The sequence below is a fragment of the Zootoca vivipara genome, chromosome 6 (assembly GCF_963506605.1).
Source record: "Zootoca vivipara chromosome 6, rZooViv1.1, whole genome shotgun sequence".
In the NCBI taxonomy this organism is placed as follows: domain Eukaryota; kingdom Metazoa; phylum Chordata; class Lepidosauria; order Squamata; family Lacertidae; genus Zootoca; species Zootoca vivipara.
Genome location: NC_083281.1, coordinates 74111690 through 74126013, shown reverse-complemented (window position 1 = coordinate 74126013; position 14324 = coordinate 74111690). Strand labels below are relative to the sequence as shown.

Here is a 14324-nt window from a genome sequence, read left to right as displayed (position 1 = left end):
CAGGCATCTTCGGAAGCTCCATGGCAAAGGCGTGCCCTGCTTAGGACCAAGAGGTCACCAAGTTTGTGTAACTGAAATAAGTCATGTTTTGCCATTTATCCCATTGCAATCTCTTTATACTTGCTGGGGTGAATTTTAGATTGTAACCCCATATTTGGTGCTGGGGGGGGGAAGGTACCTATCTTAATAAAGCAGTGTTGTTGCAGTGGGTTGGGGGTATTGGGAAAACCCATTAATAATTTGTATTTGTTTTTAGTTCTGAGGAGAGGGGTTTCACAGCTTCTGTAAGTATGCGAGTGTCCTAGTCCGTCAAATAATAATGGATGCATGCATGTGAACAGGAGTTGTTTAACCCCATTTCTTTTGGCACTATAAAGAAGTACTTGACTGCTTAAATTGTTGCTTTTTGGAGAGGGCCCGTCTGAGTGCACCTAGAATGAGATGCACTTGAGTTATTGCACCACCAGACTATGGAGCTGTGAAGTCCTAAGCTTAGGAGCCAGATCCACTAATTTCCCATGACGGGGGATATCCAGCTAAGTCACTCTCTAGGTATGACTTACTTGGCGTCACCCACTATATTTAGAACAGGGGTGTTAGTGACTACTTCTTTATTGCATCACAATCTGCATGCATCAGAATGTGAAACTGTGGTGAAACGGGCCCTTTCCTAGGAAAGTCCCCGAAGCTTTGCCTCACATTTATTTGGGAGTCGGCCTCACTGAGTTCAAAGGGAGTTACTCCCAAAACAAGACTGGCCCAACCCCTGCTCACTCAGTGGCTTGTTTGTTTAGAACGTTTATAAGCAACTTTGTACTCAAAAAAATCTCAAAGGAGCATACAAAAACTAAATGTATTAAAAATCTACAATATATAAAATAAAATACAGTAAAATAAATTCAACAGAATTAAATGCCACGCGGGAATTGTAGCTGTTACCACGGAGCCTGACCTTATGCACGTTCACTAGGGAGTGAGTTGTGCAGACTGTGAACATAATATTAAAGAAGCCAGCTGGATGAGGCCAGTGGCCCATCTAGTCCAGGATTCTGTTCTGGCAGGGGCCACCAAGATGCCACCTTCTTGGAAACCCCAGCACAAAGTCACTCTCTCCTCCTGCAGTTTCCAGCAAGCAGCATTCAGAGACATTACAGCCTTATAGTATTAGAGCCATCGTGACTAGTAGCCACGCAGCGGGTAGCTATGATCATGTCCCAAGAAGTGCTGTCGCCAGGCGCATCCCGGTAGCCTTTCCCCTGGGCCTTCTTCCTGCTGCGCACCCACGAGCCTTTCAGAGTTTGTTGGCAAAGAGTTAGTGAAGGTTCAGAAGGAGGCTGAAAGGCCCCGCCACTGTCATGGGAAGGCTCCAAGCAATTTGCCTTTTACGTCCAGCCGAGCGTCTGTGGCCTTTCGCTTGGTGTTAGCGGACGCTTCCTCTCCAGTGCCCAGGCTTGCCCTTTTCCCGATGCTGAAGCGAGAGCCGCCGCCGTCGCCCCCCCCGGCCCCCCTTGGAGGCAGGAGGGCGGCAGCGAGGAGCCTGGTGTTCTCTGAAGCTGCTTGGCGACTGAAAGCGGCGCCCCTGCAGCCAGCCAGCCAGGCGCGCCGTCGTCGCCCTTCGGAGGAGGCGGAGCGCGCGCGGGACCGGCGCCAGCCCAGGCGAGGGAGGAGCCGGCCGAGGGGTGCGCGGAGGCGTCGGGCAGCAGTCAGACTCAGCGGCGGGCGAGAATGGAGCCGACGACGGGCGAAGAGGCGACGGCGGAGGAGGCGGCGCACGCGTCGGCGCTGCTCCGGGGCCTGTGCGCGCTACGGGCGGAGCGGGCGCTGCTGGACGTGACGCTGCTGGCGGGCGGCGGGGAGTTCGGGGCGCACCGGGCGGTGCTGGCGGCGGCCTCGGGCTACTTCCGCGCCATGTTCGCCGGCGGGCTGCGGGAGGCGCGCGCGGCGCGGGTGCGGTTGCACGGCGTGGAACCAGAGTGCCTGGCCTTGCTGCTCGACTTCGCCTACACGGGCCGGGTGGCGTCTCCCGGCGGGCCGGAGCTGGCCGAGCGCCTGCTGCGCGCCGCCGACCTGCTCCAGTTCCCGGCCGTCAAGGCGGCGTGCGGGGCCTGGCTGGCGGCGCGCCTGGAGCCGGCCGCCGCCCTGGAGATGCAGGAGTTCGGCGAGGCCTTCGCGTGCGCCCCGCTGGCCGCTGCCGCCCGCCGCTGCGTCCTGCGCCACGCCGCCGAGAGCGAGGGCGAGCTGGCCGCGCAGCTGGAGCGCCTCCCGCTGCCGCGGCTGCTCTCATACCTGCGCGACGACGCGCTCCGCGTGCCCAAGGAGGAGGCGGCCTTCGCGCTGGCGCTGCGCTGGGTGCGCGCCGAGCCGGCAGTCCGCGCTCCGCTCCTGCCCCAGCTCCTGGCGCACGTCCGGCTGCCCTTCGTGCGCCGCTTCGCCCTCCTGGCCCACGTCGAGGGCGAGCCGTTGGTGGCGCGCTCCGATGCCTGCCTGCGCCTGGTGGCCGAGGCGCGCCTCTTCCAGGCCGGCCGCCTGGACCGCCACGACCGCGCGCCCTGCGCCCGCCTCCGCCCGCGCCCTTCCACCGGCCTGGCCGAGATCCTCGTCCTCCTCGGCGGCTGCGACCGCGACTGCGACGAGCTCGTCACCGTCGACTGCTTCAACCCCCGCACGGGACACTGGCGCTACCTGGCCGAGTTTCCCGAGCACCTCGGAGGAGGCTACAGCGCCGCCGCCCTCGGAAACGACATCTATGTCACCGGTGAGCCGGGACGGGAGGGCTGCCAGTTGCTGGAGGGCCCCTAGCCCTGCTTGAAGGGTTTTGCCACAGGGGTGCCCTCTAAAAGGCGCGCGAAGAGCACCTAAACCACGGGACTCCCGCAGGAGGCGGTGATGGCCACCAACTTGAACTGCTTTAAAAAGAGAGTTGGACAGGTTCATGGGGAAACAAGGGTATCCATGGCTACTAGCAACCCTGGCTAGGCTCTGCCTTCAGGGATGGAGGCAGCAATTCTTCTGAATTCCAGTCGCTGGCCAATAACAAGTTGGGAGAGTGGCAGTTTTCGCTTGGGTCCTGCTTGTGGGTTCCCCTTGGGGCATCTGGTCGGCCTCTGTGAAAACAGGAAGTGCAACTAGATAGGCCATTGATCAGATACAGCTGTATTGTTCAGTTCTTTTTATCTTAAGGGGACCCATGCATGTCAGCACCTGCCAATTTGTGCCATGGGTTTGTGCCCTAAAGACCTAGCTACCTTCCTGCCCAAACCCTACAGGCAGCTCTTCTCCAGGGTAAGAGGCCCCATCCACTCTCTCCTTTCCCTCTTGTCAATAATGCCCAACGGCTGAATGTGTTGTACTGTGTTAGGCTGCAGACATATCACTCTTGGGAAGCTTGCGGCTTCCTATAAGCATCTGGCTGGTCACTGTGCTGGGCTCAGTGGGCCTGATCCAGCTGCAGGGCTCTTCTTTAGCTCCAGCGTGTGTGGCTGATGCTCAGAGATGATGATATGTGTCACCAGCAGCATCTGCCTTTGAGCTTGTGGGGAGCTTCCAGTTTGTTTTGACCTTCCTCCTGGGAAGCCAGAGAGAGGAGGCTGAACAAGGGGCTCTGTGTGAGTCTCCACGCCCCCTTCCTGTTCATTGCTTTGCAAGTTATTTATAGAGCGGGTGCTAGGAGGCAGCGAGGGAGACACCTGAGCTGAGATGCCTCTGTGCTCTGCCCCAGCACCAGCCGCCCTCCTGGGAATCTTCCCTGTGGGAGTTCTCCATACAGCTGTCAAAAGACATTAGGAGGATTTTCTCTCATTCCCACCCAGTGGCTGCCGTTGGGACAGACGTTTTCTCCCTTGGCAAAGCCTCACCATCACAACCCTGCAAACACACATGTGCAGGGCCAAGAAAGGAGCTTTTCTAAGGGTAGCTGACGGCCCCAGTCCCATGCCCACAGCTAATCACTGTGATGTGCAGAGGAGCACATCTTCCTCTTGGTGGGGAGAAGCCATGAAGTCTGCCCCATCAGCCAGGCTGAGGTTCTGCGACCATACCGGTAGTTAAGCCCTGTAGACTTCAGACTAAGGATGCTGCTGAAGTCTGTGTACAGCACAGGTGGGTAGCCTATACTCCCACCCCAGCTATTCCTATCTACCCCAACCAAAACAGCTAAAGGTGAGGGATTGATGGGTGCTGTAGTCTACAAACACCTGGCCAAACACATCTCCATCATAGAATAGAATTGTAGAGTTGGAAGGGATCATGACGGTCATCTGGTCCAAATCCTGCCCACAGCCATCCCTGGGTGGTCTCGAACCACCAACCTTCTGGTTAACGGCCAGACGCACTGACCCATTGTGCCACAGGAGGGCCATCGGCTCTCCCCAAGCTACAGGTTGGTTCCTGTTAGAGACTGAGAGCATCTTTGCCACAGATGATAGTGGCCGTGTACCCCATTTCCCCTAAGGAAATCAGCGCACCCCTTTTTTGTTTCTGGGTTTGATCTGAGCCTGGTCTTGCTTGAAGGGATGTTGAGGCATCTCAGCGAGGGGCATTTGGGCATGCAAGCAAACATGGGACACGGGCAGTTCTCACCCAATTAAGAAATGCATTCGTTGGTGTGTAGCAGAGGGCCTTCACGGATCAAAGTCATGTTCTGCATTCTCCAGGGGAAATACTCTGCCCCAAATCTTAGGAAATTTGCTGCTGTTTGTAAGAAGGCACGGTTTAAGGCAGTACGAAGGAGCTCAATTAGATGGAGCTGTTGCCTTATGTAAGGGAACCGTTAGGGTGAACCATGTGTCCTGAGCCACAGTCTTGTGTGTGAGTCCTGCATTCTGGGGGGGTCTATGATTCCGTGCTAATGGGACGCGGTGCTCTGCCCCTAGGAGGTTCCGACGGCTCGAGGCTCTACGACTGCGTCTGGCGCTACAATTCCAGCGTGAACGAGTGGACGGAGGTGTCTCCCATGCTGAAGGCCCGCGAGTACCACAGCTCCGTGGTCCTGGATGGGCTGCTTTACGTGGTAGCCTCCGACAGCACCGAGCGCTACGACCACACGCTGGACTCCTGGGAGCCCCTGCAGCCCATGCTCTACCCCATGGACAATTGCTCCACCACTGCCTGCCGTGGAAAGCTCTACGCCACCGGCTCCTTATCCGGCAAGGAGTCCATGGTCATGCAGTGCTACGGCCCCGAGTCAGACCTGTGGTCCCTGGTGAACTGCGGGCAGCTGCCCCCCTGGTCGTTCGCACCCAAGACCGTCACTCTCAGCGGGCTGATGTATTTTGTCAGGTAAGGGCTGCCTTAGCCACTGCCATCTCCTCTCGAGATGGGGTAAGGGTGGGAGCGTGCGACCTAGAATTGTAAAAAAGCCACTCGTCCCACCCACACAATAGCCCCGCTAGTCCACAAACAGGGGGGTGTTTCTGCGTAGGAGTTTTTACAAGCTTCTTTGTGAATGTGTTTGATATGCCTGGAGTTTTTGAAGGGTTGTGGGGTGCTGGTGCAGTTATGCAACATCTCAGACTGTGCAGGGGATGGGAAGGAACTCTTGCCCCCCCCCATCCCCCTAGAAGGAGCATTGCTTCATACCTCCAAAGCTCTTTCTGCAGATTAAGTTGGCAAAGCTTAGGGAAGGGAGCTGCCAAGTGCCTGTTGCTTCCCAGAGGCGGCTCCCTGGTGCCCTTCCATCGAGAGGGGCTGTCGTAGGTCAGGTTCCTGCTATCTGAAAGGCACTCAAGCCCTTCAGCCAGTAACGGGCTGAGCTCGTGATCGAGTGAGGTCTGAAAATAGTTCGGGTAAGCTTGTTATCTTTCAAGTTGGCCGAGGGAGTGGCGAGGAGGGGGGAGGAAGGAGAAGGGGTCAGCTGCCCCTTTTCTTGTTGGGATTTGGGCACCTGCTCTGTTCCGGTTGCAGCTCACGCTCTGTAGACTTCAGAAATGGGTTCCAGAACCAGCTTAAGGCCTGTCCATGGGGTGACTATCTTCACTGTGCCAGGAAACTCCCATTGGTTGAGGAGCCTCCATGTGACTGCCACAGCCCACTCACAGCCTCCAGTATATGTCTCCATGTAGCTGCCACAGCCCACTCACAGCCATCAGTCACCCATTCACTTGCCCAGGCAGGGCCAGGGACTGCTGCAACTGTGGCCCCTACAGTCACCAAGAGGCTTCCTCTGGTGTGGAGGCTCATTCATTTCCTTTTGTGTGAACAGGGGCTGTGGGGAGCTTCCTTGTGACCTTTAGTCTCATTCTTCATCTAGAAGCCATATAATCTTTTTGGGGGGGGGTACAGCATGCTCTTCCCAATGAATGAACTGCTTCATCCTGTTTTAATAAATTGTATGCTTGAAGCATCTGAAAGATAGATTTGCTTGCCGCCCTTTCAGCTGCCCTAAGCCAACATTACTCTCTTTGTATTGCGGTTGGGTCAGGGAGCTGTTGCATGGGGACCCAGTGACTTTATGGCTCTGGGGTCCAAATAGGGACTTTCCTGATTCTCAGCTCAATCAGGGCGTAGTACAAAACCCTCAGGGGGTGCCAGGATGGTGAAACTCGCTCTCGCACCCCTGTTCGGCTTCCTATAACCTGCAGGGCTCTTTTCTCTCCTGCAGTGCTAGCGTCTGCCTAATTTGGGGGCAGGATATGCACCCCGTTTCCCCAGACGTTAAGAAAATCATTTTTTGAAAGCAGAAATTGCCCCCTGATCCTGATGCCTTAAATGAATCTTCGATCTGCTGGTGCAGGCAAGGAACGGGAAGCTTGGAATTCCTGCTGCCAGCTCCACTGAGATTTAACAGTTGCTTGCTGAAGAGCTTGGCTCCTCTGCTCCCCAGCAGCAATTGTGCATTCTGCAACCCTCCAGAGCTTGGCTTGAGAAATAGTTCAGATTCCTGCAGAGGCTCCAGAACCATTTTGCAGCTCCCAAAGCCGACAGGACAGTGACCACCCCCCCCCCCTCACACTCACTCTGCACCCACCTTCCCAAACCTTTCTGCTAAGTGCCACATTTCATTGTAAACACAGTTGCCCAATGAAGTTAACGAATGCAATTGGCATTTGGCATTTGCTGGGATGGGAGGAGGAAGCAGCCCAGGAGAAGGTTCTGAGCCTTTCCCTTTCATTTCGGCTGGGAGTTTTGTGGCAGCCTTGACAGGCTTGCAGCCTGCCATTCTAAGGGTCAGAAAAGCGCATTTCTTTTGCCATCGACACCCCTCACCTGTTGCTGTCAGGCTCCCTGTTTGATGAACAGAGCAAGGAGATGGGCATTACGCAACGGCTGGAGCACAGCTCGGGAAGCTTCTAGGGTTTCTCCTTTTATCTCCTTCTCCTCCTCCTCCAAAAAAAGATGGGTGGAAACTGCAGGCAGCTCCTCCCCTTCCAAAGTCTAGCTCAGTGGTTCAGGCCACCAATGCCTTGGCTCCATAAACTCATCCCCTGTACGCCCCGCCCTATAAAAAGCATTATTTATGCTCCACTAAGGAAGGTGATATTGTACAATAGCATTCAAAACAGTAGCCATTAATTCCACATTTATTCATGTTCCTGTTAAAAATATTGAGCTTCATTAATTCCACATAACTGATCGACTTGATCCAGTGATACCAGCTTTTCAAAGTCTTGATAGTCTTAAACATCTGGAGGTCTACAGGCTGCTTTTAGAGAGTCTATGAAAAGAGCAGATTGCAAATCTCTGGAAGGGAGGGGGCAAGCAGAGAACAGAGAAAGGAACACTTTTTGCAGGTTTGGTGTGTTTGCACAAAGACCTCCTCCTCCTCACCTTCCTTTCCACCAACCCTACTAACCAGAATCTTTATTTTCTAAGCTGCTCACAAAAGGCCCTGGAAATATTGAGACTTTGCATGTGTGTGCCAGGCGCTATGAGGTCTGAGTGGATTGGGTCCCCATGCCCCGTTAAGGAATAAAGTAGAGGCTCGGGGACCGTGCCTTCCCTCCCATCCGAACCACAAGGCTAGGGGGTGTTTGGATCTTCTTCTTGGTCACCTCTACTTGATTTCCTTCTGCAGGGACGACTCTGCTGAAGTCGACGTCTACAACCCAGCAAAGAACGAATGGGACAAAATCCCTCCAATGCTCCAGGTGAGGGTCTCAGATCTTTAAAGAGCAGCAATTGGAATTGAAGGGGGAGGAGATTGAAGAGTCCAGACCAAAGATGGCAGTGGAGAAAAGTTAGCGAGAGAGGGTTGGATTACTGCAATGTGCTTTTTGTGGGGAATCCCTTGCACTTGATCTGGGAGCTGCAGTTAGTGCAGATCTGTGCAGCATGGTTGCTGTCAGGAGAGAGACCCTGTCCGCATGTTACGCCTGTGCCCATTTGCTGCCAGTTCAAGGTGTCGCTATTAGAATAGAAAAGCCTTTTTAAAAGTCCAGCCCACCATTTCAGTTTGAAAGGGCATCCAATTGCATCCGAACACAGACAAAAAACCGGCTCCTTGATCTCGGGAACGACGCTGCACAATTTGGTTTACGATACCTTAAAAGGCTTCTGGGAGCATAGCAAGCAGGCGACCAACCTTCCAAAATGCAAAGTAGATAAGAGATTGCTTGGTTTGTACACTGCTCTTCTTTTCTTCCAGGTGCACGTTGGAGGGAGCTTGGCTGTCCTTGGAGGGAAGCTCTACGTCTCCGGCGGCTACGACAACACCTTTGAACTCTCGGCGATGCTGGAGTCCTACGATCCGGAGACCTGCAAATGGAGCTTGGCTGGCCAGCTGCCCGAGCCGATTTTCTGGCACAGCAGTGTCAGCATTTTCCGCCAGTTCATGCCCGAGACGCTGGAAGAGAGCGAGGAGCGGCCCTTGGACAACGCCATCAGCCTGAACCGCCAGCGCCAGAACCTCCACAACCTGAACCTGAACGAGTTGCGCTAACAGTCGGACAGCTTGTCTCTGGGGCCTGGAGGAAATCTGTGGTGCCACTTCTTGGGGAGGCAAGCTGGGAGAGGATTTGGAGACGGGTGTCCTCGGCTGCGAGTACTGTGTGGGTGGCGAGGAGGGCAAGGAGCGGGCTCTTTGAGATCAACAGTGCTGTCCCTGAAAAGGGAGGTGCCTAGTTCTCCTCCTGTTTCTTCCTGGCAGTTCCCAAGGAGTTTGAAAATCGCTGATCAGAAAACTTTCCCTTAGGCTAACATGATCTGGTGCTGTTTTGCTTAAAAATAGCCAAATGAAGGCATGAGCACAATTCACGTAAAGTCATTATGCATGGAGAGGAGAACACAGGTAGTAGAGCAAAGGCTTTCCTTCCCCTCGCTCAAGACTAGAATTTGAGGTCTCCCCATGAAATCGAAAGACAGTAGGTTCAGGAGAGACACACCACACTGAATTTATTTATGGTACTCCTTGCCACAAGATGTGACCCACCCACCCCCCTTGTAGCGTTTTTGCAGGAGACACCCAGCAGCCGTTTTTATTCAGGTTAGCTCAGTGAAACTTCCACACATGGGAGACTAGAGTGCCACTAAATGCTAGTTTGCAAGGGAGCAGCAACTCAAGAGAGCTTTTGTGCTTGCCAGAAGCTTCTGGCTAACCACTGTCGGAAATGGGGGTGTTGGGTTTTAGACGGACCCTTTGCTGCATCCAGCAAGGTTCTTCCTGTGTGCCGAAGAACAAGCCGGACATCTTTGCTGTCACTAGCTGGTGCATTGGGTCTGCCACCAAGTCCTACTAGGGAAAAAGTCCTATTTGGCTGGCAAAACCAGAGCTTGGGCGTGGGGCTGCTCTTCCTCCCCCCCCTTCCTCCCGCAACCTGAATGATGCCCATTTCTTCAGTTGCATGTCGCTGCTGGAATATCATCCATTGGTTCCTGTTGCAGGAGGTCCCTCCAGAATCATTGTTTCTATCAGCACAGAGTTCTTCAACCTTGGTTCCCCGGATGTAGGTGAACAGCAACACCCATCATCCTTGACCCCTGGACTAAGCTAGCTGTGGACGATGGGAGTTGTAGTCCTTCCGAATCTGGGGGACCCAAGACAGAAGAGCTCTTTTCTACTCAATCTTAGTATCCTTAGTCTGAGTGGCCAGCTTTGGGCAGGGGAGCATCACCAGTTTAGTGACCATGGGGGGGCTGCTCTCCAGTAGGACCTGCTCTTCACGGTCGGTGCCTTATCACAGTGCAATTTGGAAGGAGACTCTGTTGCTGTCAAGGCACAGCACTAGCAAAGATGGAAACAAGAGGTTTTCTTAGAGGGCTTTGCCCACAGTGGCTGCCTCTGCTGCTGTATGGTTGCCCTATGCATGGCAAAGCATGGCTGTTTCTGGATTGTGCAGGTAGAACGGCTGCTAATTTATAGGATTCGGTTGGTACCCCACCCCTGGGGGGGGGAATCTGCCGCAGGAACGGCGGGTGAGGTCCTCCATCAGAGCTGCCTGGGGGAAGTGGGGGCATCATTGCTTGTGGGGTGTGTGTGTGTGTGTGTGTGTGTGAGATGTTCCAGATTCTGTGATGCTGTTTCAGTTTCTCATTTCTTAACCTTTCCCTCCCCTTTTCCAACTAAGGTCAGCTGTTGTTTTCTCTTCCTTCAGACTTGGTCAGGGGTTCTTTTGCAACACCCTGCTTTCCACAAATAAACACTGAAATCCCCCCCCAAAATATACACCCTCCTTCCTCTAAGCCGGAAAAAGACACACTTGCAAAAGAGGCTCCTTTTCAAGTCTGCCAGCTGTTTACAGACCTGCTGCTGCTGCTGCTGCTGCTGCTTCCGCTTACGACATCTTGTTTTGGTCTCACTTGATGAGTAAGGTTTAAGTATTTTGTGCCGGGCTGTTTTAAACTCTATTAATAGATTTCATGATACCTTGCCATACTCACAGCCAAGATCTCTGTGCCATCTCTAGAACCAGATGAATTTGCCTTCATCCTATTTATTTTTAACTTTATTGTAGATACTTGTGTTTAACCTTGAGTACTGTATGATAATGCTCTCGGAAGCAAAGATATTTCTTATATTTTTTATTGTTTTCTTTTAAACTTGAAAGCTGAATGTTAAGTAAAGGTGTGTGTTAAGGAGACTTGTTCATATAGGGTGCTGTTTTGCTGGATTACACACTTCTTAGCCATAAAATTGGAAATAATACCAGTTCAGGCTTCCTCAAACTCGGCCCTCCATATGTTTTTGGCCTACAACTCCCATGATCCCTAGTTAGCAGGGCCAGTGGTCAGGGATGATGGGAATTGTAGTCTCAAAACATCTGGAGGGCCGAAGGTTGGGGATGCCTGAGTTATAGAATTACAGAGCTGAAAGGTGCCACAAAGTGTCATCTAGTTAAACTCCCTGCAATGCAGGAATCTTTTGCCCAGCATTGGACTCGAACCCGCGGCCTTGAGATTAAGAGCCTCATGCTCTTGCTGGCTGAGCTATCCCAGCCAGGTGCCTCCAGCTGTTTAGATTACCACTCCCATCAACCCCAGGCAGCATTGCTGTTCCAGTGATTTTTTTCATAGTAACAGTGGCCTGAGCAACAACCTGAAATCGACGTTGAATGAAAAGGCAGCCTGACTCTGAACCACTACAGACAAACAGTTCCTGCGTCACATTGGTCAAAATAAGCATGAGCTGGATATTCACCTCTACACTTCACATGCCATTGCAGGAGTTTTGACAGTCGCAATTGCTTTTTCGCCTCTTGTGATCCTACATCTGCAGCTGAAGTTAGGATATGCACGGGAGGTTAATGCATGGTATCCAACTGAGTAGGTCTGCTGAAATGAGTTGTGTCCATTTACTTCTTGAGTAGGATTAGCATTTAGTACAAGCCAAAATGACGATGGGGCATAACTGGCCAGCCCAATAAAAGAGTGTGGCTCTTGCTAAGGTAGTGGTGGGGAGACATTTTCAGACCTAGGGGTGAATTCTGGCTCGTGGGCAACCTTCCAAGGTCCGCAAGCTGCAGGTGCACTTCTTAACCTTAGTACAACGGCGGGGGACAGGCTGCCCAGCGCCCCCTGCATTCTGGCGCCCTAGGCAGCTGCCTAGTCCACCTATATGGACACGCCGGCCCTGAGTACAAGGAGGCTATATTCCAGCTATGGAAAAGACAAATGTTTTCACACTCACTTCTGCATCCATCCAAGCAAGTATGGGTGATGCAACATCAGTTCAAGGACATGTTTCAGCCGGGCAGAAGCACTGGCACCAAGGTTCCCTAGCCTGCGATATAGACCATGAGTCTATGCACCATACCAAAGCAAGCAAGAACAGCCCAACTCCTTTGTTCAAAAACAAGGGTGTCCATATTAGCAGCAGCAGCAACTGTGACACTTGGCGGGGTGAGGGGGGGGACATAGTGTCTTGCTGGAGCAGCCCATAACAGGCTTTGCAAGTGGACAAGCTCCATAAAAAGCTTTTATTGCTCTATCCACAGAGATCAGTGATTCCCAATTCTGGGTCACAACCACTGAAGCACGCAGGTGTGTTTACATACCAAAAAAGCCATAGCATTAAATCAGGGAGTTCGTCACAGCTTCTGAAGGGGGGTTGTTTTCCTTATGTGGAAATCGGAAGTGGCTTCCTACTAGACCTTGATCAAAGCAGGAAATCTTTATTGACTTGTTTCAGACATTTTACACCCCACCTTCCGCCAGAGGAAGCTCCAGATGGCAAAGTCTTGAGAGTGTCCGCATGCCACTGCTCAAGAATCTGAGCTGGCCCCCACCCAGCTGACCAGCCGTAAAGGCCAGCTGATTGCCTCTTTCCCAAGAAGAACATAAAAACAGACGGGCAAAAGATGGGCTTGTAATGGAATAGGTTGGTGTTCTTAGGTGTGTTAGTCTTAATACAGAACAAGGATCAGACTCCGGTAGAACAAAAAGTTAGTCCTTTGCATCCCACAGTATTGCCTACACCAGGCATCCCCAAACTTCGGCCCGCCTGATGTTTTGGACTACAATTCCCATCTTCCCCGACCACTGGTCCTGTTAGCTAGGGATCATGGGAGTTGTAGGCCAAAACATCTGGAGGGCCGCAGTTTGGGGATGCCTGGCCTACACACTGACTGGCAGGGCTTCTGATGGGGGGGCAGGGTCACAGGTCTTTCCCAGCCCCACCTGGAAAACTTCCACAGCTGCACTAAAAAGACAAGAGACTATACATATGATCCAATCTGGACCTTGCAATCGTAATCCAAGGCCCTTCTTCATGTGCACAGGAGATCCAGAGAGTGGCAACATGAGAATGGGCCTTTTCAGTGGTGGCTCTATGTTCTTTGAAACAAAGAACAAAAGCATACCTTAACAACAACAACAACAACAAAAGTATCAAAACATTGCACCCCCTCACAAAGGCCATAGGCCAAAGGACTGGTTAAAACGGAATGCTTTTACTTGTACTGCAATGATGACATCAGGTGAGCCTCCCCGGGGAGAGCAAGTTTTCTGAAGGATGATGTGAGCCCTGCTGCTTGTATCCAGTTGAGAAGGGTGGTGCAATCAACTCGAGGGAATTGCAATTAAGGTTTTGTTACAGAGGGTGTGAATGTAGCAGTTTGTGGTCCTCTGCACCGGGTATTCAGAGGCATTCCTTACACAAGTAACCTCCATTCCTTCAGGTCCATGCCACCTCCTCATCTGTTGCTTGGGTGGAATTATTATTACAGGATACTGTATATACAGGAAGCAGCCTTCTACCAAGTCAGACCATTGTTCCCATCTAGCTCAGTATTGCCCACACAGACTGGCAGCAGCTGGTTTTCTGATGGGGGAGATTCTCAGCCCCACCCTCAGCATTAAAAGCAGATCTTGTAATACTGTGCTACACACACCCCTGAACCCTCAACTTGGGATGTACGAGTTTTCTACAGTACTGTATTTAAAAGGAGGAGGAGATGGTCTCCCTTTGCAAACGGGGCTTTATGGAGAATAACCTGATTCATGAGAGAAACGAAAAGATGGACCTGAAGAGATAGGTGTTTGAGCCAGGCGGCAGAGAGAGAAACAGGTGCCTCAACATTCTGACGGAACATCAAAAATAAGGAGGAGCAACGCCCAGAGACCAGGTAGGTGGGTTGCCAAGGAAACAACGCCCCACCCCTCACTTAAATGTCACAAACCAGATGTGTTTTTTAAAAAATAGTCAAACGGTATATAATACACTTTGTTAAATGAATAGAAGGGGGCTCCCAGGGGAGGACCTCATCCCACCAAGCTTCAGACACAGCCTTATATGGGGAGGGGGAGGGGGAGTCCCTGCTTCACACATTGCGGGAGGGAATCCCTGGCTCAGCAAGGACCTCCTTGCTCGATAATTTACAGCCTCCACAGTTTGCCATTCTCAAAGCTGCAATGCTTAGCCTCATTTTTAAGTTTCGAGCTATTGCTTGTTTTTC

At 52.5% G+C, this 14324-nt stretch overlaps 1 protein-coding gene across 1 annotated transcript; it reads left to right on the top strand.

Moving 5' to 3' along the window:
- The first annotated feature begins 197 nt into the window (after positions 1-197).
- Positions 198-11012, top strand: KLHL21 (kelch like family member 21). The gene is made up of 4 exons (XM_035118804.2): positions 198-2755; positions 4872-5277; positions 8012-8084; positions 8582-11012. The coding sequence occupies exons 1-4, from the start codon at positions 1726-1728 to the stop codon at positions 8873-8875; spliced, it is 1803 nt and encodes a 600-aa protein (XP_034974695.2). The 5' UTR covers positions 198-1725; the 3' UTR covers positions 8876-11012.
- Positions 11013-14324: the final 3312 nt, after the last annotated feature.

Bases quoted from the DNA above. Each gene is read 5' to 3' on its own strand.
- KLHL21 (XM_035118804.2), top strand. From the start codon at position 1,726: ATGGAGCCGACGACGGGCGAAGAGGCGACGGCGGAGGAGGCGGCGCAC. The intron at 2,756-4,871 runs GTGAGCCGGGAC...CTCTGCCCCTAG, and splicing joins AAACGACATCTATGTCACCG to GAGGTTCCGACGGCTCGAGG. The intron at 8,085-8,581 runs GTGAGGGTCTCA...CTTTTCTTCCAG, and splicing joins AAATCCCTCCAATGCTCCAG to GTGCACGTTGGAGGGAGCTT.